Source organism: Pholcus phalangioides, unplaced genomic scaffold (assembly GCF_987345545.1).
Source record: "Pholcus phalangioides strain wild (caught in Gottingen) unplaced genomic scaffold, Ppha-v1.0 ptg000007l_1, whole genome shotgun sequence".
NCBI classification, from domain to species: Eukaryota; Metazoa; Arthropoda; class Arachnida; order Araneae; family Pholcidae; genus Pholcus; species Pholcus phalangioides.
The window spans coordinates 12,440,730-12,467,147 of NW_028301600.1; the positions used below are offsets into that span (position 1 = coordinate 12,440,730).

General features: G+C 33.8%; 2 protein-coding genes across 2 annotated transcripts in view; one reads left to right on the forward strand and one right to left on the reverse strand.

The window, feature by feature from the left end:
• The window catches only part of LOC149084925 (zwei Ig domain protein zig-2-like), a 30,698-nt gene extending 23,025 nt beyond the window's left edge, over nt 1-7,673 (forward strand). Inside the window, exons 6-8 of the mRNA XM_089233867.1 lie at nt 337-494; nt 596-718; nt 6,909-7,673. Of these exons, the coding sequence (XP_089089993.1) occupies nt 337-494; nt 596-718; nt 6,909-6,938 (311 nt within the window). The 3' untranslated portion in view covers nt 6,939-7,673. The remainder of the gene's footprint in view (nt 1-336; nt 495-595; nt 719-6,908) is intronic.
• Nucleotides 7,674-20,063: 12,390 nt separating this feature from the next.
• flr (actin-interacting protein 1 flr) overlaps nt 20,064-26,418 on the reverse strand; it is a 34,107-nt gene continuing 27,752 nt past the window's right edge. Inside the window, exons 15-16 of the mRNA XM_089232665.1 lie at nt 24,888-25,038; nt 20,064-22,521 (exon numbers count right to left, since the gene is read on the reverse strand). Coding sequence (XP_089088791.1) covers nt 22,415-22,521; nt 24,888-25,038 — 258 coding nt within the window. The 3' untranslated portion in view covers nt 20,064-22,414. The remainder of the gene's footprint in view (nt 22,522-24,887; nt 25,039-26,418) is intronic.

Below are 26,418 nucleotides of genomic sequence, written 5' to 3' on the forward strand. Positions count from 1 at the left end.
CCTTGATATCTCTGGCTGAGAAAGAAGCCATCTATATCTCTCTAAACCGTCCCACCCGGGGGCCATTTCCTGAAGTTAAGAGAGGCTACTAATGCCTCTACTTCAGCGCCTCACGACACAGTGCGTGAAATCAGGAAGGCAGATTCATGTGTCTCCAGTGGTGTAGATGGCAGCATGCTTGCCCGGTATGCAAGAGGCCTGGGTTCGAGTCCCGGCGGAGACGTAATGACTTTTCTTTCCGAGCTCACCTCAGCATAATATCCGGAAAATAACTGTTTCCTTAATAAAAATTTATGTTTAACTAAACGTTTAAATTTGCAACGTTTTATTTGGTAGGTGCACCAGCAAGAATTCATATGTGGACTCATAACCGTTTGGAACTGATTGGAAATGACGTCCAACTTTTTTGCCGTTCAAATGGTGAGCCTCAACCTAAAATCACATGGATCGGGCCAGATGAACTACCCATAATAAATGATTCAGAAAAGTACCAGGTAAGCACCGGTTCTGTGTGGATGTTTTTCATCTACGTTACTACCAACATACAGTTTTATGCCAATAATATCCGAAATGACAAGAGTCTTTCCATCATCAGGTGTTGGACAATGGAGATTTAGTGATTAGAAGCATTGAATGGACAGACATGGGCATCTACACGTGTGAAGTGAAAAATTTGCACGGATCGGACTTCACGGGAACATTTCTGTACCCAGCCAAGGTAACTGTTTTGTATTGCAATCATTTACATACAGGGTGTCCCTGAATTCTAACGCCAGAATGAGATAGAAGTGATAGTACACGTCAAGGAAAAAAAAATTCCCCAATTAGAGCCGCCCTTAGGGGTCTGCGACACCGGTCCCTGCATTTACGGTGATGATTTCTTTCATAAATTTTGAATTTTCATCAATTTTGGAATTCTGCATTGTCATATGCATAGTAATGATTCTGGAATAGTTTTTTTCTTTCATAGATTCTGAATTTTTACCATGTCTGGAATTGTTTTTTTTAATAAATTCTGAATTTTCATCAATTCTGAACTTTCATCAATTCTGCATTTCTGAGAATTTTCATCCATATTCTGAAACTATTTGTTTCATTTATTCTAAAAATTTTCACCAATTTTAAAATATATTTCTTTCATTTATTCTAAATTTTCACTAATTCTGAAATTCTGAATTTTGATCAATTCTGGAATTATATCTTCATTTATTCTAAATTTTCATTAATTCTGCAATTCTGAAAATTTTCATCAATTCTGAAAAACTGTTTCTTTCATTTATTCTAAAATTTCATGAATTCTAAAATTATTTCTTGTATTTATTCCGGATTTTCATTTTCTGATTCTTCTCTCTCTCGCAGAATAAAAAAATCGGGGCTAAAGGACCCTGTCATTATTTTCGCACAGGGCCCCGCATCTGGTAAGGGCGGCATCGCTTCCAATGAAACTCTGGGCCACAACCCACTTATTCGAGAGGGGGGGCCAAGTGCATTATGCCACTTCAGAAGTCGTCAAAAAATATGGTAATATTGTCACATCATGGCAAGAGACAGAGAAATTTCTTTCTTCGACTTACCAGCAATAACAAAGGAAAAATAATGTTCCCCCTTTTTTCACTGTAATGTAGGGTGACCATACATCCCGCATTTGCTGGGATTGTCCCGACTTTTTTTGCAAATATATCGTGGTTTTTCACGTATTTTCAACGAAGCCGACTTGACCTCTATTCTTCAAATCAACGATTAAAATTATCTTCCCAATTCAGAAATTACATTACGATAATTACGACAACAAATAAGAATATTTATTTCACATATTTTTTTTTTTTTTTAATATATATAAATCAAATTTATTGTTAAAAACTTGTCGTATTTTTTTTTTTAATTCACTACAATTTGAAGTGGCGCTTCATTTTCCTCGATTAGCGACTTTTCTGGGATTTTAGCGCGAGTTGGCAATTTTTCTTACTTTCGGCATCATTTTTGGCGATAATTAGCAATGTCCCGTATTTCGAAGCAGTTCAAATTATTTTTGGGGTCCCTTAGCCCCGATTTTTTACATTCTGTGGGACCGGGGAATCGGCATCCAAACACATTCATAGATTTTTACAAAATATATACAGATGCATAAACCATCTATACAAAAAAATACAGACAAAATTAAATGTAAATTAACAAAAAAAAATTCATGAAAATTTCGAACTGTGAAAATTTTAAATTGATGGTAGAAATAATTCCACAACCAATTAAAATTAGGGCCCAATGAAAGAGATTGTCTGAAAAGTAATAAATTCAAAATCGATGAATGAAAAACATGAAAAATAAGTGACAGCACCCATGAAAATTGAGAATAAATAAAAGAAATAATTCCAGAACTAATTAAAATTAGAATTCCAAAAGTGATCAAAATTCAAAATGCCAGAATTGATGAAAATTGAGAATTCTAGGATTGATGAAAATTGAGAATTCTAGAATTGATGAAAATTGAGAATTCTAGAATTGATGAAAATTGAGAATTCTAGAATTGATGAAAATTGGAAATTCTAGAATTGATGAAAATTGAGAATTCCGGAATTGATGAAATTCAGGAAAATTCAGAATTTTAAAACTGATGAAAATTCAGAATTTTAAAACTGATGAAAATTCAGAATTTTAAAACTGATGAAAATTCAGAATTTTAAAACTGATGAAAATTCAGAATTTTAAAACTGATGAAAATTCAGAATTTTAAAACTGATGAAAATTCAGAATTTTAAAACTGATGAAAATTCAGAATTTTAAAACTGATGAAAATTCAGAATTTTAAAACTGATGAAAATTCAGAATTTTAAAACTGATGAAAATTCAGAATTTTAAAACTGATGAAAATTCAGAATTTTTAAAGAAATTCTACCGTTAGTATGGGGCCTCCTAAACCTAGGGCCCGGTGCGACCGCCCCTGTTGCACACCCCTAACGGCGGCTCTGCTTGGGTGACGAGCCGGTGAGGCCTGTGCTTGGAAATATGAGTGTTGGACTGATTTTCTAGAACTTCTACTAAGATGAAGTCGTCTCGTTGGAGAAAAAGTCATATTCTAGTAGTACAAAGGTTTCCAACAAAGAAAACTTCTCGCAGAACCCTTTATACAGGGTGTTCTGTTAATGGACCGACAAACTCAGAGGGTTGTTAGTAGGCATCAAGAGGGAAAAAAATTGCAATGGAACATGGTGTCGCAAACCACACTGAGAGGGTGAAAATCGCGAAAAACGTATGCAGGTTTTGACGTCACGCTGGAACGACAAAAAGCACAATAATAACTACTAAAAGATTTAGTTGATTAATTATTACAAGAGTTGTTTGAAGTGGTGGCCGCTGACGTCATTGCACAGTCTACAATGACGTAAAAACGATTCCCAGACGCGCTCGACGATAGCGGGTATGCTTTTGGTGTCGACCGCAGCGACGACAATCCGCGCTATGAGATCCTCCGGTGTGTTCACAGGCGTCTCATAAACGAGTGATTTAAGGTGAACCCATAGAAAACAACAAATTTATGAAAATGGAAATTAATTTAAGAAGTAATTCCAGAACTTATTGAAAGGGATAATTCGTCATTTATTATAGATTCAAAATTGATGAAAAATTATAGCAAAAATTAAGGAATCAAAAATAATGCAGTCAACAAAAAAAATCAATTAATGAGACAAATAGTTTCAGAATCGATGAAAATTCAGCATTTATGAAAGACGTAATTACATAACTACTGAAAGCTTATAATTTTGGAGCCCTCTGTGGTATCAGAGCGGGTGTTCACAGTATTTTGTAAAACCGTTCTGAGCTTAGTATTCAGAATTCGAAATCAGATATATAAAGGTAGGGCCGAGCACTCACGGAATGCGTATACACTTGCGACATCTCTTGATCCCCAGTAATTTGGTATAGATGAGTGATGTGAAAATCATGCATTAATGAAAATGAAATTTAATTTAAGTAACTCTCCAGAACTTATTGAAAGTGATAATTCGGCATTTACTATAAATTCAAAATCGATGAAAAATTACAGACAAAAACTTACATTACATTACAGGATGAAAATTTACATTAGCAAAAATTAGGGAATAAAATAATTGCAGTTAACAAAAACAAACTTGCATCATTTCGCAACTTTTTCGAAAGTTCATTAGAGTTCCAAAAACATTAAACGCCCGTTTAACCTGTAAATGATACTAGGAATCAAAAGTAAAAAAAAACACATTTCAGCTAGCACAATCTAGTTTGGAAGATTCTAACTGGGTTAGAAGTAGGATTTAACATTTAAAAACCTAGAAGTTACACTTCTATCGCGTGAAATTCCAGCCGCCTCCGAATTCATTGTAATCAAAAGCAAACTTCAATTCAGACGTTCTACATACCTTAAAAGAAAATAGAGGAAGAGAGGGTAGGGGGATATATCTATATATATAGAGAGAGAGAGAGTTTATACACCAATTTGTCATCAGCAACATACAGGTGTTTTGAAAGCACATGCCAGGAAGGAGAGGGTTCGATTGTAATTTGTGCGTAATTCATTCTTTGTGCATTATGATTGGATAAACAGGTGGTTTCAGAAACGGTATTATACACAGCGTTTCTCAACCTTTCTGAATCCAAGGACCAGTAAAATATTTGAGACAATTCGACGGACCTCTAACTTACAGAATGAGTAGCGTGACAATGCATCTCTACTTTTACGGGATATTCCTGTTCTTTTGTCCGTTCCGATTTCATGCAATTGTCCCGTTTTTTTCCACGCGAAGCTTATTCGAATTTGTGATCTTTACTTAAAATGGTGTGTGAATGAAGATAACTTTCATTAAATATAAATTATACTATGATAATTTTGCTAAAAATATAAATACTCATCTCTCTTAGATCTTACATATTTTGTCACATTGATTCATAATTTTCAGCCATTTCAGCAAGAATTGGTAGTTTTACCGACTTATGGCAACGTTTTTGGTAATAATTGGCATTGTCTCGTATTTTGCCGTATTTCAGATCAGTTTCTCATAATGAAAGTGATCCCCAGTGATAATGATTTTTTTTTCCATGAAATGCATTTTCGTTTTCTGCGATTTGCTGCAGTCCTTTATTTCCCGACTCTTCAACAATTTTAGCAAATTTGTCATAAGTTCAATTTTTTTTCATTACAACTTACTTCATATTTAATGTTACGATTTTCAGCATTTTCTTCGATTAGATGTGGTTACCCTAAGTATGAAGGTCTAATTTTTATTTGAACCTATAAGTATGTTACTAATATCAATAGAAACATTTTTCATTTAGTTAGAATTAAAATAAAGTCAATTCGAGATAAGTCGAACTCCGATAACTCGAATATTTCTTTAAGTCGAAGTTTTCGCTCAGCCCCCCGAACATTTCCGTATTTTAGTGCTAAAATCTTTCCTTAACTCGAAATTTTCTTCCTTGAAGTCGAAGTTTTCGGGAATGAGAAAAATTCAAAAAATAGCATTTAGTAATAAAATTCAGCATTTAGTAATAAAATTCAGCATTTAGCAATAGAATTTAGCATTCAGCAAAAAAATTCAGCATTTAGCAATAGAATTTAGCATTCAGCAAAAAAATTCAGCATTTAGCAATAGAATTTAGCATTCAGCAAAAAAATTCAGCATTTAGCAATAGAATTTAGCATTCAGCAAAAAAATTCAATCAATAGAATTTTAGCACGTTCATTTGTCTGATAGCAAAAAATGAATGACTGTCTCAAGAAAGAGAGAGAGATAGTCAAAAATCACTGCATTTTTTGGCAGAAAATAGTGTTGTATACACTTTATTTCTGAATCTTTTTATTTATACGAATATCATGTGTATGCGCCGGTTTCCATAATGCAGTATATGTACGTCTTGTTTGTTTCTTAATATTCTCATTCACTAATGAAAATACCAGTAAATTAGTTTTGAAAATTAAAAAATTTAAAAAACTTGAATCTCCAATAGTTTGACATGTTTTACTATTACGGTAATCGTGGATGGCGCTGTTATTTTAATATTTGTTTTCACTCTGAAATCGGAATTTCCAATAATTCGAACTAACGACACCTTGAAGGTTTTTTTGTCGGCTGTTGCATATTCAACTTATCGAGATTTGACTGTAATCAAGTCTGCCTGTGGACCAGCAGACCATAAGTTGAGAAACGTTGGTATAATACATTAGGTTATTGATAGGCCAGTCGAGAGTCGATCGAAATCTATTTCAGCCAATTCCTGATCGTGTATACTTTCCCCTTCACAATTTCAATAAAACCGGAAAGGGTTGTGTTTTGTGCTTGGCAGTGGATAAAAAAAAATATGTCCGAACACACGCACGCACAAAGAGAGGTATTCCCATGACTATCAGACCACTTAACACACAAAGACAGAAATTTCCAAAAAGTACGGGATTCAACTAATTACACCGAGTCCTCTAATCAAAGATCAGCGAAAGATCGTTTCTACGGAAAGTGGTTCCAGTGGTGTTCCACCATCCTGAAAATATTTCAGAGGATATATTCACGTGAAATGTTATCCTGTAACAATTCTATGCAATCTTATATTTATCAAAATGTTGCAATGAAGCAAACAAAAATGAGTGGTTTTTATGGAAGTATCAATAAAGGTGAATTATAACTCATATTTGTTTTCCACATTCCATCGCTTCTCCAATTTACGAACTTAATACTGATTTTACGAACTAATTATCAAGTTCGCGAACGGGTTCATAAAAACTAGAGCGTGGACTGTACTAACTTCAAAAAGCAACCAAATTTGTTGTTTCAACTACGATTTTATTTGGTTATTCGTCGAAGTTTTGATAGTTGATTGTTTCAGGGTGATATTTTAATCATTTTAATGTGATTTAGATACATATTGATGGATTCTTTTTATTATTGTAGCCCAGCAAAAGTAAAGATTCTGAAGAATAAGCGTTTTGAAGAGTCACACTTCACAGCATTCCTTATGTATCTGCAAAACCCAGCAACTAAATGTTTTTCGCCCAATATTGTTCAATTGTCGTCTCCCCTTCAAAATCTGTTAAATTGTTCACTTGTGCTTCAATATTAGCTTCACAAAAAGAGGAACAAATGCAGCAAGAAGCTACACAATCATAAGTGAAAGTCCTTCAAAAAACCTCGTAAGCTCTTCATACCAAAGATAGAGATAAAAACTTCTTTTTTTTTTAACTCATTTCTTATTTTTACATGAAACTGATTTGCAAGTTTTCCATTCTGGGACTTTTCTTTTCTCGAAGTTATCTCATTTTGACTGTATATATACATTGAGCTCATTTTTTTTTATTATGCTATTGAGAAAATGCTGCATGGCTGAGCCAAGGCGATATATCACAGGAAAAGAACATCGAATTTCGCGCTTTTCCTTTTCTATATTCAATTAAAATTACTTACAAGCAGTTATACAAGGAAACATTTTTATAGCTCGATTTTGCTATAGTGATTGAAATAAATGGTTGCTTTACTATATAAGTGCTCTGTATATATAATTTTCATTTCGATCTCAGAGCACAGAGCTGAAAGTTTGCAACAAATCAACTTTTAATTATAATACTCTTCTAATTGTAGTAATTACCTCATGGTTTTTTTTTCCACAAAATTCACTTAAATCGACATTTGATCAGAACAGAATCTGTGTATCTTCAGCTGCTCATGGAAATAATTTAATATCATTAATTTATATTTATTTATATTTAAATATAATTATTAATAATATATTTTAAATTAATATAATTAATTTAATATTACTTTAATAATTCCAATAATTATCTAAATTACAAGTGACAGAAGTTGTCTTGCGTGCAAATTGGCAATTAATCAATCGAAATATGTTGTTGTGCAGTACAATATATCTATGTACAGTTGCACCATATAAAACTGACAACTCGATTAAATTTAACTTCAACAAATACAAATACAAATATACAAATACATCACAACTTCGTATCAATACTGAAATTATCATCGACAGCAGTGAGTTTTAGTTCTTATTAGAGGCCTTTTTACAAATATTTATCCTTGTTTCGCAACAAAGAAATTCCGCCTGAAAAATTATTTGAGATACTTTTATATATATTTAGTAGTTACACACGAGACATAATTACTTTTGTCTTCAAATTCATAGACCACCATCAACTATATAGGCCTATATATTTTATATACCTATATATAACCATCATTATTTCACTGTCATCTTATTTTTTCATTGCAGTGCTGATAGGGCTGGGAATCGATTAAAACTTTTAAGTGATTAATCAAAAGATTGCAATCAATTAAGTTGATTAGTAGAAGTTTAATCGAATATTTTCAAATGCTAATCATTTATAGCAAACGTAGTACATTGGTAATTACCGTATTTTAGCGTGTAATGGGGGTTTCTTATACACGTGGATGGCATTACAGATATTAACAAATTATACTCAATTCCTAGCAATTTACGATGAGAGTGACTGAACTAGTGATGAACTAGAGCAGTGTTTCCCAAAGTGGGCAATATTGCCCCCTGGTGGGTGATGGAATGGTCCAAGGGGGCGATAAAACCTACTTATTTAACATTGGATCCTATGGGTTTACTTGAGTTTGGGGGGCGATGAGAGGAAAAAATTTCTGATGAAGGGGGCGATGGAACAAAAAGTTTGGGAGACTATGAACTAGAGCATGTAGCTGATTGTGATGTATTTCAGATGGCACAGTGATGAGGAATTTAATTTCTTATTTTAATTTATTTTTTATTTTTTGAGGTTTCTATTGATGAATAAAAAATATCTTTTCTTCTTTAATATTCTAAAATAAAAAATAACTGAAAACATTTTTCCAAATTTTAAGCCCAAAAAATCAGGGGGTTTTTTATGCACGAGGGTTCCTTATACACGTTAAAGTACGGTATATAGTTTATATTAATAGATGCTATAAAAATCTGAGTTTGAAACTGAAATTACGATATCACTAGTTTCCGTTGAATTTACTTGTATTTCCTCGTGTTGAAAAATTTGATCAAAATATTTTTAAATATGGTTACTTATCTGAAATATTATATATAGGAACATATAATTCACGAGACATTTAATTGGTTGATGATAAAATAAATCAAGTTAATATCAAATAAATCAAGTTAATATCAAATAAATCAAGTTAATATCAAATAAATCAAGTTAATATCAAATAAATCAAGTTAATATCAAATAAATCAAGTTAATATCAAATAAATCAAGTTAATATCAAATAAATCAAGTTAATATCAAATAAATCAAGTTAATATCAAATAAATCAAGTTAACTGATAAACTTTCAATAAAAAATTTAATCGGATTGATCGAGTCGATTAAGTCAACTAAAATTTTTAACTGCGATTAACAAGTTTCCGATTAACACGTTCAGTGTAAAGTCAAGGTTATATCCTACAACTAGCATTTTAGTCAGTCCTATAACAAAATGCGTTGCCCGTGACGCCCTGTTGGCGTCAACCGTCGGCTGGAATGAGACAATGGTGACGCTAGTGGTGTCTCCCACAGTGAGCGTGTTAACCGACCCGCTTAATCGATTAATCGGACCAGCCCTACATATATATAATAGTTGAATAATCCAATATTTTAATATAACTTGGAAAATATGTTTTTATTTAAGAGGGGAAAGGGAGTGAAGTAGGGTTCACATCACCGATTTTTCGCCCAAAGCATATAGTGTTTCTCTTTGTAATCTCATTAATCACCAAATAGAATTCCAATAGATACTGTCATCCATCGTGATTGAAACTTCAAAATCAAAATACCAAATTTATTTAGCAGTTTTAGGCCAAAAATGTAAGGAAATTAAACATGCGTAATTTCCTCAATTGCAGATATAGGGATATATTTTTGTTCATTTTCAAATATATTATGCAATCCAACACGCCCTATCGAGAAAATTTATGTATGACAATACTGTGATTAAGAGTTCAATTTATATCTATAAGCTTCTTGATGTAACAAAGCTTTCAATTATCTAGTCAAAAGATGCTAGTACGTGCTTGTGCGAATTTATTGAAAATTGTATGCTTTCGTTTCATTAATGTTAAATTATTATATTGTGACTAGTCTTCTTAATATTGTGGGCTAGTCTTTCATATTGTAATGCGAGTGTTCATTGAAAATGAAAAAATATTTCATCTTGGTTATCATTTCATTATATATATAGGGTGCAGCATAGCTACCAACGCGCACCGCATTTTACTGGCGAACCCTTGATCCTAGAGGCATACTTTCCAATTAGAAAAAGTATCCAAATAACGTGTAGAACTCAGATGCAGCATTCATGTTGCAAGGGGTTGTATTGTTATCAATAAGCCCATAAGTTTAGGCAATAAAAATGGTCAAAATAGGCAAACAAAAACACACTAAAAAAGCCTCAAATACGCACTAAGAGAAGGCATTTATAATTTATGGAAAAAGGGAAAACTAACCAAAAGCCACGATATTAGGATCCGAAAACTGGCTAAAAATTTGATTACACTTTCTGAAATCTCTCTACTGTGTCAATGATCAAAGCGGCTCGAGTGGCTCACTTGCCGCCCGGGTATGAAGCATCACGTGCCACTAAAGACGACCGTGGTGGAAGACTGAAAGAGCTTTAGCCCAGGGGGATAGAGGATAAACCTGATTTTTTTTATTCGTCCAAAGCAGCATGCCATTGTTACTCGAGCGAATCGTGTTTGGCCATATGTCCCGCTTTAATTGAAAATTATTCTGCGTTTTTGGTCTACAGTTATTTCACCGTTCTTAACAGATAAATTTTTACACATCACAGCTCTTATTGATGAGCCACCATATTTTCTTTCCTTTTTGGGGTTGATGTGTGTTCTCAAACCTTTAATTAATATAAAGTTGAGCCTTATTAACGCCAAAATACCTACTCCAAGGTTTCCTAGCCCCCTCAACAAGGCAGAGAATAGGGGAGTAAAAGGTTCTCTTGCTCCAGGCCCTGGACAAGTAAGAACCAAACTTTCTTTCTCTGCCTTTATTTGACCACCATCAGACCAGAACATGGACACCGCTCTTTCTCCCAAGAGGACTTAAGCAGTTGGATAGACCATGCTAGGAGAACTTTTCAGCACGGTCCTGCAGGAATTCTCACAAGCAACTGCAACACCACTCAAAAAACTAAATTGAGAGGAGGAAATAAAAAAATAAAAATAAAAAACTGTTAAAAACACAGACAGATGCAAAATTCAAAGGCATGATACGGAACATTGATAAGAAAGTGCCCACTATTTACAACAACCCAGTGGGAACCTAAAAACTGCTTTTATTTGATCGCTCCCGAAAAAAAAAATACTGGGCACCAAAATGCACTCTTTCCCAGTATGATGGAGTCCATTTCTGTTTCTGGCACTACTGCCCAGGCCCTGTTTATTCCCTTAAGCAGGCCGTAACTAGGGGGCAACTGCCCCGGGCGGAAAATTTTTGGGGGCTAACAGTTTTAAGTAGGAACAAAAAATACCGTTATAAAATTATCGAATTTTAAAGTTGTAGGGGCGGCAAAATAATGTTTACCCCGGCGGCGAAAATCTTAGTTACGGCCCTGCTTAAAGTTATCCCAACATCGCTGTTTTCCAGGTATGGCTCAAAAGAGTGACTTGATGTCTAGTGAATTTTCATTATTCTAAAATTTTAAAAGTTTATGTATCTACACAAAGGCCTAGACTGTCGCCCCTTACGACAGGCCGCCAGGGTGCGCCGCACCTCTTGCACTTTCGCTTAAGCGTCCCCTGTCAATGATTAAATATTGCAGCTGCATCATTAGCCAAGCTAAATTGATATTATCTTGTCAATAAATAGTGTTTGTGTTCCCTCAAAATTAGGTTGATTCATTATCTGAAAGTTCGATTGAATCGAATACAGTACTTAAAATGCAATTTTCCGTCATGCCAAAATAGTGCTAGCTGAAACTAAAGAATAATTACATGATACGTTTTCATATGGTATATTTGAAAAAAATATTTTCATAGCAACATATTTTTCTCATCATTTTCAAATACAGTATTGAGCTTTGTAACAGATTTGCATCTATTTGAGAAAAGATCTCTCAAATTCTGGAAATGATTTTTGCGTTTCGAAAATAACTTCCCATGGTCGTTTGAAATGCGTTTATTTTAAGTTGCAAAAAATAAATAAAATCAGAACAACATGGACTCCAGGGCTAGAGCTCTGTCAGCTCCCGCGTCACCATGTTGGAGTCATGGCATCAACTGATGGGCCATCGGTCAGCTGTTCATCTACAATGCTGTGCAATGCGTGAGTAAGGCATGTTATGGTGTATATATGTATATAGAAAAACAAACTTTTCTAAATTATTACCGTAATAATAGGGTTGAAGATTTTAAAACTAAAAATTCTGTTGAAGTTCTCAATGCTGAAAATATGTAAGTGCTGCAGAATATATGGCCTCTCTAAAATTTACGAATAAACATATAAAATATCGAAATAGGGGCATTTACGCAGAAAAAATTCAAAAAAGGCATTTTTACAAAAAAAAAAGTTTGAAACTAGACAAGAAAAAACATTTATGGCATTTTTCATGAACTTTCGGGAGCTAAAAAACGTGTCTTACCTTCACATTTATGCTGGGTTTTTTTTCCTAACTCTTCTCCGATTTTTGAATTCAAATATCTCTTAACATACGTACACACGCATATACATACAACACGACACATATACGAAAAACATACATGGTCCACTTTTGTTGCACCTAAGGGATCAGTGCGATCCGTCCAAGGCAAACTATATAAAATGTTTATATGTTGGTGGCAAACACGCATATAAATCAGAGTGAATAACGTATCCTTAAACATGGTTTTCACAATCAATCCAATCACGTGTCAATTTCAAGTTTACTACAATTTTAAAATAGTTTCTGAAGCTAATTATTTTCCATTTAAAGTATAGAAGTTGTATGTTATTGGTTATTTATATAGTGGATAATGGATTTCCTAAAAGAGTTTAAATTTTTATCATTTTTTTTAAATCACGATTTAAGTTATTGTAGTTTCTGGGGGCGAGATAATGAAAATGAACATATATCTCAATGAATATTGCACTTGGAAGCGTGGAATTTTTTTTTCTGGCATCAGGAGAGGCAGGATAACAACTTTCTCATTGGGTTTTCATGCACAGTGTGTACATATAAAAAGCTAATTTTTTTTATTGTAATAACTATACAACCCCTTGCAACATGAATGATGCATCTGAGGTCTACACGTTATTTTAATCCTTTTTTTTATTTGAAAGTATACCTCTAGGATCAACAGGTTTGCCTGTGAAATGTGGTGCGTGCTGATAGCTATGAACCTTGTATTTATATCAGTTCCGTAATTTCTTTTCTTTCAAACCATTTGTTGAACCAAGATACTGAAATTTAATTAATATAATTGTTTCTGTACAAAATGTTTTGATGCTGATGCCTTTATGGTTGATTTAATGATCATTAACAAAATTATTGTAATTTCGAAACCAAACTTATCATGTAAATTATAGGTATATTGTAACAGCTTTTTTTACTTTTTATTGAAAAAACTTTATTTGTTTTTCTCATTTCAAAATCGTATGTATATATTTGACCGAATGTAGTTTTTCTCATCAGTAGAATGCTATATATTCATGTCCCATTCAGATGGTAAAGTTATGTAATAAAATGTGTCACATTCCCCAAGTTTCCAATGAGTCAAATTTTACTGAATGGAAATGAGTTTGCACGTTAAATTCTACATTCAGCATAAAAAAGCACTTATTTAAAAGAAATATGGATGTCAAATATAACTAAACTACGGCAACCCGAAAACGAGCAATTATCAAGAAACCGAGACACACGTGGTACTTAGCAGCACAAAAGCACGCTATTTTCGAAAATATCGTGCTTTCGTGCTGTTTACAAGGAAAGGGTCTAAATATTTGAATTTGTTTTTCTTTTTTGAGTGGCTCATAATAATTCCGCCGGATATTTTTATGTTTTTTTTGCACATTTAAATAAGTAGAATTAATGGAAATTTTTCGAATCTTTTATAGTTTGACAGTTTTGGACCCTTTCCTTGTTAAGTAAGATGTATATCTCAGGCCTGATAATTATGATGAAATATACAAATACAACAACGCCACAACAGGCAAACTGCCCAACGAGGTGGCTGACTTAAGAACATCATGGATCCCCGAGCCACTTTTTGGAGGCCCTACCTACTACTGCTACACCACACATGCACCCCGCCCACAACCTCCCCGGAACCCCCAACTAATCGGTACATGCGGGAATGTGCGTGTACGTGTAATGAAACCTGACGTGAAGTTTTTTTTGTTTCTCTGTAATGCTTGTTATGTGTAGTGCTGCCATCTGCCACCAGTTTTTCTAACTATGAGTGAAGTGATATGATTGAATGATTTATCGTTGTAGGACTGTTGCTCTCTGTGGCGAGACTTTTTAACGGGGAGATCGGCTCGTATTTGCGCCTTGAAGTTGGGAACCACAGAAAACCAACTTCAGCCGACCACCACTGTGGAGTTCGAACCCGGATCCTTGCATCGCGAGTCCGTCACTATAACCACTCGACCACCACAGCGGCATGATGTGATGCACTACCCCATAAAAAATATGGTTGCTTTGTCTAAGTAGGATATCTTCTCGCTTTATCCCAATATGAATATCGTATTTCTTTTTAAAAGTGTTTAATTGTGGTAGAATCCACGATACCTGAGGGCTATTCCATTTATTTGCAGCCGTGTGTTAGAGGAAAATTCCCTGCGACACCATGACCTGGAGTTGTCCCTTACTAATTGATACTGTGTCCCCTTGTCAAAACACTCGATTGACGGTCAATCCTATCCATCCTATTGAAAATTTTAAACACTTCGATCATAGCCCTGCTTTCGATCACTACCTGCGTTCTTCCAATGTAAACAAATTCAAAAAGTCTCTTGCCTTGTGCGCCGACAAGAGCGTGCATAGCTGTTCTCCGCACCCCCTCCACCATATCGCTATGTACCCTTTAAAAGTCTCTAAAACCTTACGGCATACTTCAGTCCAGTACAAACTTAAACATGAAAAAGTGGAAGGATTACTTGAGGAGAATGCGAAGACACCTTTTTTCAAGAATAAAACCAATCATTCTATTCGGTTTTTTGACCACCACTGAATAATGTTCAGAAAACCCAAGTCGCTCGTCAATGAGAATTCCCAAATTAGTGAACCTAGTTGCATCAGGGAATAATATTACCATTCAACTCGTAATTGAAACTTGGGAATTGAATGGAACTTTGGTAAGTGAAACGAACCATAATGAGAGACCATACACTTGTCAGCGCTGCAACTCATTCTCCATTCATATGGCCATCCTGCCATCTTATTTAATTATGTCTGGAGCAATTGCCTATCACTTTGATTCCTAACTACACCCATTGATTTAACGTCTTCTGCGAATTTTCTCACAATCCCATCGATATCCTGATCGAATTTAACGATAAAATATGACGAAAGCATGGGACAAAGGGCACTTCCTTGAGTGACTCTAGTTGTGACACCTGTAATATTAGAAAATTTCATGTTGACCATAACCCGCTGTGACCCATTTCGTAACCATGATTGTATCCAATAAAACAAGTTGCCCCAATACCATTCTCATTAAGAGTTTACCATGTTGCACCCGACTGAATGCTTTCTGCAAACCGATTCCCGACGTTTTGCCTTTGCGTCAGTCACATGATGGTAGAAGGAAAAGAGATTGGTTACACACGACTTTCCCTTTTTGAACCCATGCTGGTTTTTCGCTAATACATCATTTTCGTCCATCCACTTCACCAGTTGTCTTTTGATGATAATTTCGAAAATTTTCGAGAGGGAGCTCGTCAAACTCACTGGACAATAATTTGACACGGCTTCTCTACTATCCCTTTAGAACATTGTAACTACATTAACACGCTTAAATTTTCATGGAATGATACCCTCAGCAACACTACGCTTGTAAATCTGTGCAACTGGCCCCAACAGTTCAGTAGCGCATTCCCTAAGGACACAATAAATATAATTTTGTCCTGGTGCTTTGTTAGCTCATGCATTTTTAAGAAGTTTTAGGACTTCCACATCGTCGATTTAAATATCTATTACCTTATGAAACACCCGTACTATGGATATTGTCCTCTCCATTAAAAACTGACGCGAAAAAGTCATTGAATGCACTACACATACTTTACACTGCTCTCTACCCTAGACCAGTGTTTCTTAACCTTTTTTTGCCCGTGGCCCCCTTTGAGCCATATTTTTTTCTCGTGGCTCCCCTGTCTTACCCAGAGTTTTCTACTCTCATCTAGAAGCAAGACACTTTATACGCATTGAAATGATTTTTTTCAGTGAATTTATACTGAACGAAAATTTTGCAAAGAAAATTGGCCTCCAAACCAGTAGCCTAGAATTTACTGATCTCCCCGCTAGTCCGACGAGTTCTATCAGGACCATCTCAATATCATGGGGCCCCCTCCTTAGGCAAAGTGATGCTATGGTAGTCCCATACTTTAGCTGGAAATAAACAGCCTACATATTTCCTATTTATTTTCAAAATGAATTGTACTATACAAAATATCATAAGGTAGGGTCACTTATGGGCATGAGGCCCCTCACAAGAGTGGGACTGACAGAGCTACAGCCCGGGGCCTAATATTGTTTTCATCATTTTTTTTTTTCATACAATAAATTTCATATAGGGAAGGGGTCTGAAAAACCCCATCCTAGGGAACTTGTTGCAAAATGTAGGCGGTGAGGCCTGGGTGGGTTCATGCCCTAGTTTTATGGGTGGTTTTGTTGGATTCTCTCTCTCACTGTAAGTGTTAGTCACTAATATAAAAACTTTATTTCTTCACACCTTAATTTTTCTTCTCAGCTCTCCAAACCACCTGTCATGGCCCCCTTGAAGTATCCCAGTACCACAAGGGGGGCCATATGGCCCCCGGTTGAGAACCACTGCCCTAGACCTTTCTATCGAGAGAGGGAGGCAACTGTACCCTTACCCTCCAAAAAAGAATATGCCGAAATCTGCGACGTACGTCACACAACAGTCAGTGCTACTGCAGAAAAATCTGGTAAAATTTCAAGAAAAGTGTAGAAAACACTATTGTGAATTTTTACCGCGCGACATTTCTAGTCAACCCAAAACATGCTGTAGGGTCCCTTACATTCATTAATGACATACTTGAAAAATTATTTCAGTCAGTGCCAATGTTACCTGCCAATCTTGATTCAATTTCGTTCTTCTATCCTTAATCATTTTCTTCAACGTCCTTTTTTCAGTAAATGCACCCTCTTCCCCTTTTATACTCTCAAAATGCCCTTTTATTATCAAGGTACTGTTCCCGCACGTCGTCCGTGAACCAGAGAGGACGAGAGGAGCAGATTTTTAGTTGCCTTCGAATAAATGGTATAACGTCATGCAAAACAAAGTAGGCTATAGTTTTGCCCTAAATGCCTATCATTAACTTACCACACTTATTGATTCCAACCAGTCTTTGAACATCACCGCTAACCTTTCTCTCAATAGGTCAAAGTTGGTCCTTCGAAAACAGGGAACCATTCTTTTGTTATTAGATTCACCAGCGAAAAAGCTACAAACAAAGCTAACAAAAGGATGATCACTAAAAGAAAAGTTTTCTTCAACCGATAAATGCTCAACAAGATCCTCGAAACAAGTGAGAATCAAGTCCAAAATTGAAGTACCCCGAGGGACTTCTGACCCGCCGATACACAAAATTATCGAGCACCAACTTAAGAAAGCGTCTCTTATATTGATCTCTAGCCGATAGTTTTTCCCACTCGATACCGGGTAATTCAGAAATCCCTCAATGTAGCAACCCTCTTATGCTTAAACATAGGAAATTTCATCATGAAGCTTGGAGATATACACTCATGTCCATAAATAAAGGATAATGCCAGCTCCAGCAAATAAAGGTTCAGAAACAAAACAACCGTTACTTATTCATAAAGCCCATTTATTAAACAAAAGATAAAGAACAAAAACGATGGTGTATGTATGATACCATTCATAAAAACTACGATTTTTGCTCCCTGGAGCAATTGTAAAAAATATCTCCTTTACAAAAACTTACTATTACATGGTTGGTATGATGGTTAATACATTGCATGTCTCCCATGCGATGAAATACAGTCCGTACAACGCCTAGGCATGCTGACGACTTTCCTTTCCGTGTTCACCTCAGCATAATATCCAGAAAGTCTATTTCCTTGATGTATTGAGCTAAGAAAAACTCGACTCGATCTTTCCCCCTCCCCAACAGCCCTCGAAACCTTGGAAATCACTACACACCCTGTTCCCAAGTTCCCTTAACCATAGAATCCTCAATAACTTCACCAATATCATTCCCCCCCCCCCCCAACAAACAATTGATTTGAAACAATGTTTCTCAAATGAAAACCCCAGATCCTAAAATTCAGTTTTTCAACATCTTCTAGTATCAGATCCAGGAAAGCAAGAAAATATGCAATACTAAAGCATTTTGAAAAAATATAGTAAAAATCGGTAATTTTTTAAGTCTGCCGATAATACTGATAACAAACTGCCTGAAGCTTTCATCAAATGCGAATTCAGTAAAAGTTTGAATATTCATTTTTCCTTCCAAAAATGGACTAGATATTTGAGAAATATTTTGGAACGCTAAACAATATTTTATAAAATTCTTAAGAGCTACTAGCTGAGTCAGGAGCCTGTCCCTTCAGTACACATATACAGGGTGCATAGCAAACAGGGCGTATGACATTACTAGCGAACTATTGATCTTAGAGACAATTCTAATTACAAAATGTTTCCAAATAACGTGTAATACTCAGATATGCCCTTCACATTTCAAAGGGTTGTATAGTTATTAAAATAAAATTTACAATTGAATCTAAATGTGCAAAACATGGGCAGAGATGGGGGGGGGGGGCCAACCCCAGCGTCAAAGGTGGAGTCGACTGATCTAATGCATATATGAATTATCTTGCTCCCCCAGCAATAATGACCGTGCCCCCCCCCCCCCAGACTTTTAAGTCTATCTCCGCCTATGGTGCAAAACAGTGCTTTGGGTATCAAGTCTGGACAGCTCTATGTGCGCGCGCACGCTTTGATTGAAAATACTCTTTAGAACTCTGGTTTTACACAATCTGAGCTAAAAAATTTTAATAGGTAAAAATAAATTAGTTTAATTAGTTTATTAACAGATGCTGCATGAGTTTTTATATGGAATAAATTTTGGGCAGATCAGAAAATTTAAAATATCAAAATTGATGTTTTTTCTCAATTATGATTCAAAACATAAAACATTTTAATCTACATAAAAACGCTTTGTTATTTAACATATCGGGTAAAAAACTTTCACAACCTTGATACGTCTTGACTGTTTTAATACAGAGTTGGTTTCTGAGGACAAAAATCTAACCCTGATCCCCTATCACACATACTTTGAATAAACAGCTCTTCCACTTGGCAAATTAAACACAGGTAGCGAGTAGTTTAGATAAATAAACCATAAAATTATATTTTATATGGTCTAGATTCATTTTATTTGAAAAAAATTACAAATTATAATTGTTTTATTTTTGTAATAAATTAATGTTTAAGAACAAAACATTGAATATGCAAAAAGTATGTTTTTTTTTTTATGATATATACCTATTGAGTTCAAAACATCCAAAAGCATCCATTTAGATTTTTGACAGTTTGAACCAGTTTTTGGGTCATTTCTTTGTCATTTCAAAAACCCAACCCTGATAGAGAGCTAACTAAAAATTTCCCTTTTTTACTAGAAGGCAAAAACATTGATGTAGAACAAAGAATTTATCCCATTAATATCTATACAAATAATTCTTCCTGCATATTACATTGAAGTTGAAAAACAAACGTTACTTAGAAAGATTTCTTTTATTACATTCAGGGAAAAAATATCAAACACACACTTCATTGAAAGAACGCCAAATATTGAATCATAAAGTAGATAAATATAACTTATTTTTGTACAAAAAAAAGACTGAAACACAGAAATGAATAACATTGTTTAAGTATGATAAAATTTATCAAATTTTGATGCTGAATAGGAGAATCACATTCTAATGTGGGGCTCTGAAACAAATTGCATCAAGTTTTATATTTATTTTACAATTAGGGGAATGTGACTAAATATTTCCAATTAGTAGTTACAAAATCAGAACATACAAAAATAGTTTCTATTTACAGAATTATCAATGGCTTTACCAACCCATTAATGCAACCATATCTCCCTTAAATTGCATGACAAAACATTTTATCAGTTTAACCATTGAACAGTACCAAATACTTGTTTGACTGAGTCACCAGCCTAATAAAATTGTAATATATAAATACATGCAACTCTGAATCAACTATTTTTAATAATAAATAACACCCTATCAGGATCTATATATTTAAGGGAGCTTAAACACATTCACCTTTAATGTTACTTCAAGGGGAAAAAAATCTAACACACCTATTTGACAAAGTAATGTTAATGTTTTTAATTTTTAATTATTAACATAAAATTTTAATTAAATTTAAATGAATTTTTCAATAGCTTATTTTATGTATAAATTATGAATATCTGTAATACAAAAGAATTTTTATTGCACAGACAAAAAATGATAAAGGATTTAAAAATATTAAAAGATTCAGTATTTAGGTACATAAAAAATAACCAAAATTAAAATATTTTAAATCTATGCAAGCAAACAAGTTTTAAACCACATCTTTGAATGGTTTCTATATGGTTGCTTTATTTATGTCACTTTCACAAGCAATACCACATAAATATTTTATTTTGAACATTATATATGAATAAAGTAAATACACATCGAACTGAATTATACCAAACCTTCTCCCCTCCTCCAACGCTTTCAATTTCCACCCCCCCCCCAATAAATTCTATTGTAGATTTTTGTTTTCACATTTGTAATAACAATGTAAAGATTTGAGTTTCAATGCAAATAAATTTGCCTTTTAGAGTAAAACTATTTGAGAACTTATTTTGATTACTGATTGAAAATAAAATTACTCAAGTAGAAAACTAGTAACAAAGCATTAAAAATTTTAAAAAATTGAAAAATTAATCATATGTACAATATTTTTTTTCAATCTTATTAAAAAAGTATTGCTGTTTTTACTGTTTATAAATTTTTGGCACTCAGCTTTTTTTCACAAATTAATTTTTATTCCTTGATTCATTAATACCTAATGAAAAGGCATAAAAAAACATTCCCAGAAAAACAGTGCTTGTTATAATTTATATAAAATTGTATTAGAAAAGCAAACTAAGTTATTCTCACACTATTCAAAATGGCTTAGACCAACAAAATTAAATAAAAGCGATAGCAAAAACAGTTAACAATTTCTAAGAAAATAAGTTTTTAGCATTAAAAAAACAAAGCTTATGAATTCTAGTTGGTCGCTCACATGCTTTCGTATTTTTTTGTCACTCACATACTTGCCATTCCGCCTTTCCTCCATTACGTACTGAAGGTTACAAATCATAAAAATTTATTATTTTATTATACAGACAGCAGATGAAGCCCTTAATAAAACATAGAAAATCATCAAAACACAATCGTGGGATAAATATAAAATGAAAATTTTTTTTCACAGCACCTTTCTTACAACAAGTTTACACCACATAAAATGACCAGAACCAATATCAAAAGTAAGCTAACCAAATCTTTCATTTATTGGAAACCGGGAACTATAACCATATGGAAAATTAACAATTATTTTTGAGGGCATCTACTAATTTTCAAAAAAGGAAAGTCATCTTCAGACTCTTAGTTCAACAATATACCTCAATAATAGAAATTTGTTTGTTTCAAAAAAGATCTTTTGAGATGTTTAATCAATTTTTATAAACTTAATTTCAGACAAACTTTACATTCAATTGCAAGATACTTGAATAATGAGTTCTATTGGAATAAGGGTACTACTGGGGGATTAACATAAGGGCTGTGGCAAAAGCTCCAAATTTTAAGTTCTATTCTCCCAGTATGAGGATATTCTATAAAATATATAATTATGAAAAGAAACATTACACAAAAATAAAAAAAAAACAAATTCCAATTTTTGAACCCATTTTTCAATGACTTCCTTGACTTAGTAGATACCTTTTGGCCTTTTAGATTTATGAAATGAAAACAACAAAAAAGAAAAATTATGCAAACTATAAATTTTCACAAAAAATTTGGTACAAAATCCAGACTTCATGGTTTATGCTTAAATGTGAAAGATTTTCATGCGTTAACACAGATATGGTTATTTTCATACTGACAGTGCTTTCTGATTAAGATGCACAAAATAAAAATGAATAGGAAGCCTGAGTGAGCAAAACTTTGATATCCTGTCTAATATGTAATGTCCCAAATCTTGACATTGCTATCTTGACCAGTTGAAACTATTGAATTATTGTCTAACCATCCAACTCTTGTGATTTGGCTTTGAGGATGGGCCTCTGGAAAGAAAAAAACCTCAATACAGTACAAAAAAATACAGGGTCTTTATAATTAAAGTTACACTTTGAAATGGCCATAAAAGGAAAACTACTGAACAAAACAAAATGTTATCAAACTTGGTAATAGTTTACAGGTCATAGGATTCAATTTTAGGCAAAAAAGTTCAAAAACTCACCACCAGCAGAGAATGGTGCTGTATGCAATATTGTTGAACGAAATAAGGCATGAAGACATCAGTTTAAAATGTTTTTCATTGTTTCTAACAAGAAACTGTTTGTGGAGTTATACCAAACAGCAATGGTTGCATGGCTTATGCCAGGGGGGATGCAAATTAGTATTAAAAAAATTTGTTTTACACATTTGATTTTTCAGCTGTAAAATTTAGCCTCCTCGTCAGAGCTCTCGTTATGAGTCGACGATGTCTGTATCCATGCAAGACCATGCTTTGCTCGTTAAGTGTTATTATGAATGTGGTAGCAATGAGCAACATGCTTTGCAAAAGTATCTTACCATAAGATGAATACACCGAACGCCAATGACACCGCAGGGTTTGAGGGAAATGATGGCAATGGTTTAGAAACGATTAAAAACATTTTAAAATGATGTCCCCATGTTTTATTTCGTTTAGCAATATTGCATACAACATTATTCCCCACTGGTGGCGAGTGGTTTTTTTGCAGAAAATTGAATCCCATGATCTCCTGTAAACTATTACCAAGTTTGATAACATTTTGTTCAGTAGTTTTCCTTTTATAGCCATTTCAAAGTGGAACTTTAATTATAAAGACCCTGCATAAACCCTTAAATAAGGGAACAAATGTCAGATTTAAATCATACTCAGTCCAAAATCATTCAATGTTACTGATATAGTTGAACTTTGTTAAGATGAAAACAAAGAAACAACAAAATTTGCAATTAAATATCAACAAAAATTTGAGAAAGTTCAGTTTTCTTTCTCTCTTCAAGAGTTATACCAAGGATCTACAACTACCACTATATAGCCACACACGATCCTCAAACATTCTTCTAAAAAAACCCTTCCAACAGAAGATAAACAGAGAGAAGTAAACCTTTTCACCACCTCCCTTTCTCCCTATTTATAAGCTTTTCTAATTCACAAAAGATTGTGCTTGCATTTTGACTTTTATCACTTTCAATGACTGACAGACTCCGATCTTTCACTGCCAAGTTGACTAGAACTTATATTCCAAGCTTGTTTCAAGCACAATGGACAAAGCAAATGAAAATAATCATGTTAAAAATGTTCAGATTAGTGGAAAAGTGCAACAGGCACATAAACAAAGCCATGAAATTAAGCAGAGATAAAAATTAAGAATCAATTCAACTGTTAGCAACACCAGTGGGGGAGAAAAAAGGCATCTTCATGTAAAATTTTCTTGAAGAATCAGCTACTGTGAACTAAGAAACAATCTAAAATCGGCATACAGTTCAATTGAAAATATTACAGTGAAATGGTCTAAACAATTATGAAAATAAAGATTAGCACGAATGTTCTATAATTTATTACCTGACAAGAGCAAAAAATTGAAAAATTCACTTATAACAAGAAGTCTTTCATAATGACAATTTTCCCTGTAACTGTGTGTATTCAATTTTTTCCCCTAAAAATCATAAAAGAAGCCATATATGCTAGAATAGTTACTCCACTGGTTGATATGCTCAGTTAAGTCCGACGGGAAAACCCTACACAAGCTTCACACAAACAATAGCTTTTTATAACTCAGCATTGTAGAAAATGCCACACATCATAAAAAATTGCTACATAATTTGAAGTCAATGAACAGGCAAGATAGATTAGCTTCTAGATTTAAAATAACTTGTCAAATGATTCAAGATGTATTAATCTGCTTTCATGCAATTTATTACACCCATGTCCAATGATTTAAGGAGTTTTAAAGTGATGTGATGCACCAAACCCAAATTATTTAAATTGCAATTTTTACAGTGAATATGTGTAACCCTATTAGTCACTTAACAGAAGACTATAGGCCTACTGTAGTTTTACCCTCATTTTTTTTAATAATCAAGAAAGTCTGAACACTTGCAGTGATTTTTTGGAATATTCAGAGAGGGAAATATCCTGATTATAATCATGGGGTTATAATGTTAACAATTATTAAAATTTCGGAATCAGCACTTCTACTTCAGTTCATAAGTTGCTTATGAAAAGCAAAATTTCATAAAAATATTATCAAGAATCAAGTAAATATTTTCCTGATATTGCAGGTTCACAGGGATAGGAAAAAGTTATAACCAATATTTCATTACACACAAAAAAATTTATTTATAAATGGTCTCAACTTGATAGGCATTTAATGAGCAAAACTGTCACAAATATGCTTACTTTTAATGGTTATGTGCTTTGAAGGGTTTTCTACATGCCATACAATTATATTAGTATCCAAACTTCCCGTTGCTAGATGAAGTGAATCCGGAGACCATCCAATGCTATTAACTCTTGCTGTGTGAAAACACCAATCCAGATCATGGGCAGGCTGCAAAATTAAATTTCATTAGCAAAATTCAAACAGTTATATTAATCTAATTGCTCACTATCAAAAAGATGCACAATTTTTTTTATTTTTGTTAAATGTACATAAGTATAGATAGCTTATCTATTTATCCCAATTTGTTTATCATACTTCTTTTTAAACATGTCAATTATGTTAGAATTCACGACCCCTGGAGGTAAGCTATTCCATTTATCAACAGCCCTATTAGAGAAAAACTCCCTGCTACACTACAACCTGGAGTTGTTCCTAACCAAACGATGCTGGTGTCCCCTTGTTGAAGCAATTGATTGACTGTGTAGTAATAACTCATGGTCCATCCTATCCACCCCATTGAAAATTTTAAACACTTTGATCATATCCCCAGACACCCGCATTCTTCCAATGTAAACATATTCAAGAAATCAAGTCCCTCTTCATGGCTCAAGCCTTATGTACTGCTGTAGGTGTTGATCTCCAAAACCATTAGGCATACTCCAGTCCAGGACAAACTAAGTGTCAGTAAAGTGGAAGAATAACTTTAGGAGAACATGAAGAGACCTTTTTAACATATTAGCACCCCCAGCTATTTTTCCTAAAACTTATATAAATTTTATACCTAATGTTATTAATAGTTATATAATATTATTACTACTAATATTAATGTCATTTTAGGATATAGCCTATTACAATTAAGCATACATCATTTTTGAATTACATAAAAGTAAAAATGAGAGTGAGTAGGGTATTTACCATTGATGGATTTTACCACTTTCAAAGAAAGAGAAGACACCATTTCTGTCATTTATATTTAACACCAAAACCGCGGAATGAGTCACTTTGACCCAAATCAAACTTCATTTTCATTTATCTCAAAAACTCAAGCTCAGATGAGAAAGAAATTTCGTGACTTTTCATGATATCATGTGAATATTAATTCACGAAAATTTTATTCTCTTCACATTTCGTGTTTCAGAGCTATAAGCACTTATACCTAGAACCGCGGCTTGGGTCATTTTGACCCAATATACTATTCTATAGGAAAAGGGGGGGGTGTAGAATTTTCTCGGAAGTGGTTACCCCTTTCTAAAATGTATTTCTAAATGAAGATAGTGAAGAATAAAGGTGTTTCACGATCAAGGCCAATTTATTGTCCGAGGAGATTATATTTTTTTTCAATGAAGGAACGGCAAGTAGAGCTAAATATTTTTTCCTTTGTAAATTTGAATACCTGGTATTCTGACGGGACTCAAGAAAGGTTTTGGGAAAGTAGAAGCTTAACTCTAGAAAAAACATGCAGCGGAAATTTCTGTAGGCAAATGATGTCAAAAAAAAAATTCGGGCTTGTGCCAAGTATGTTTCGAACAAATTTACAAACCTTGGAAA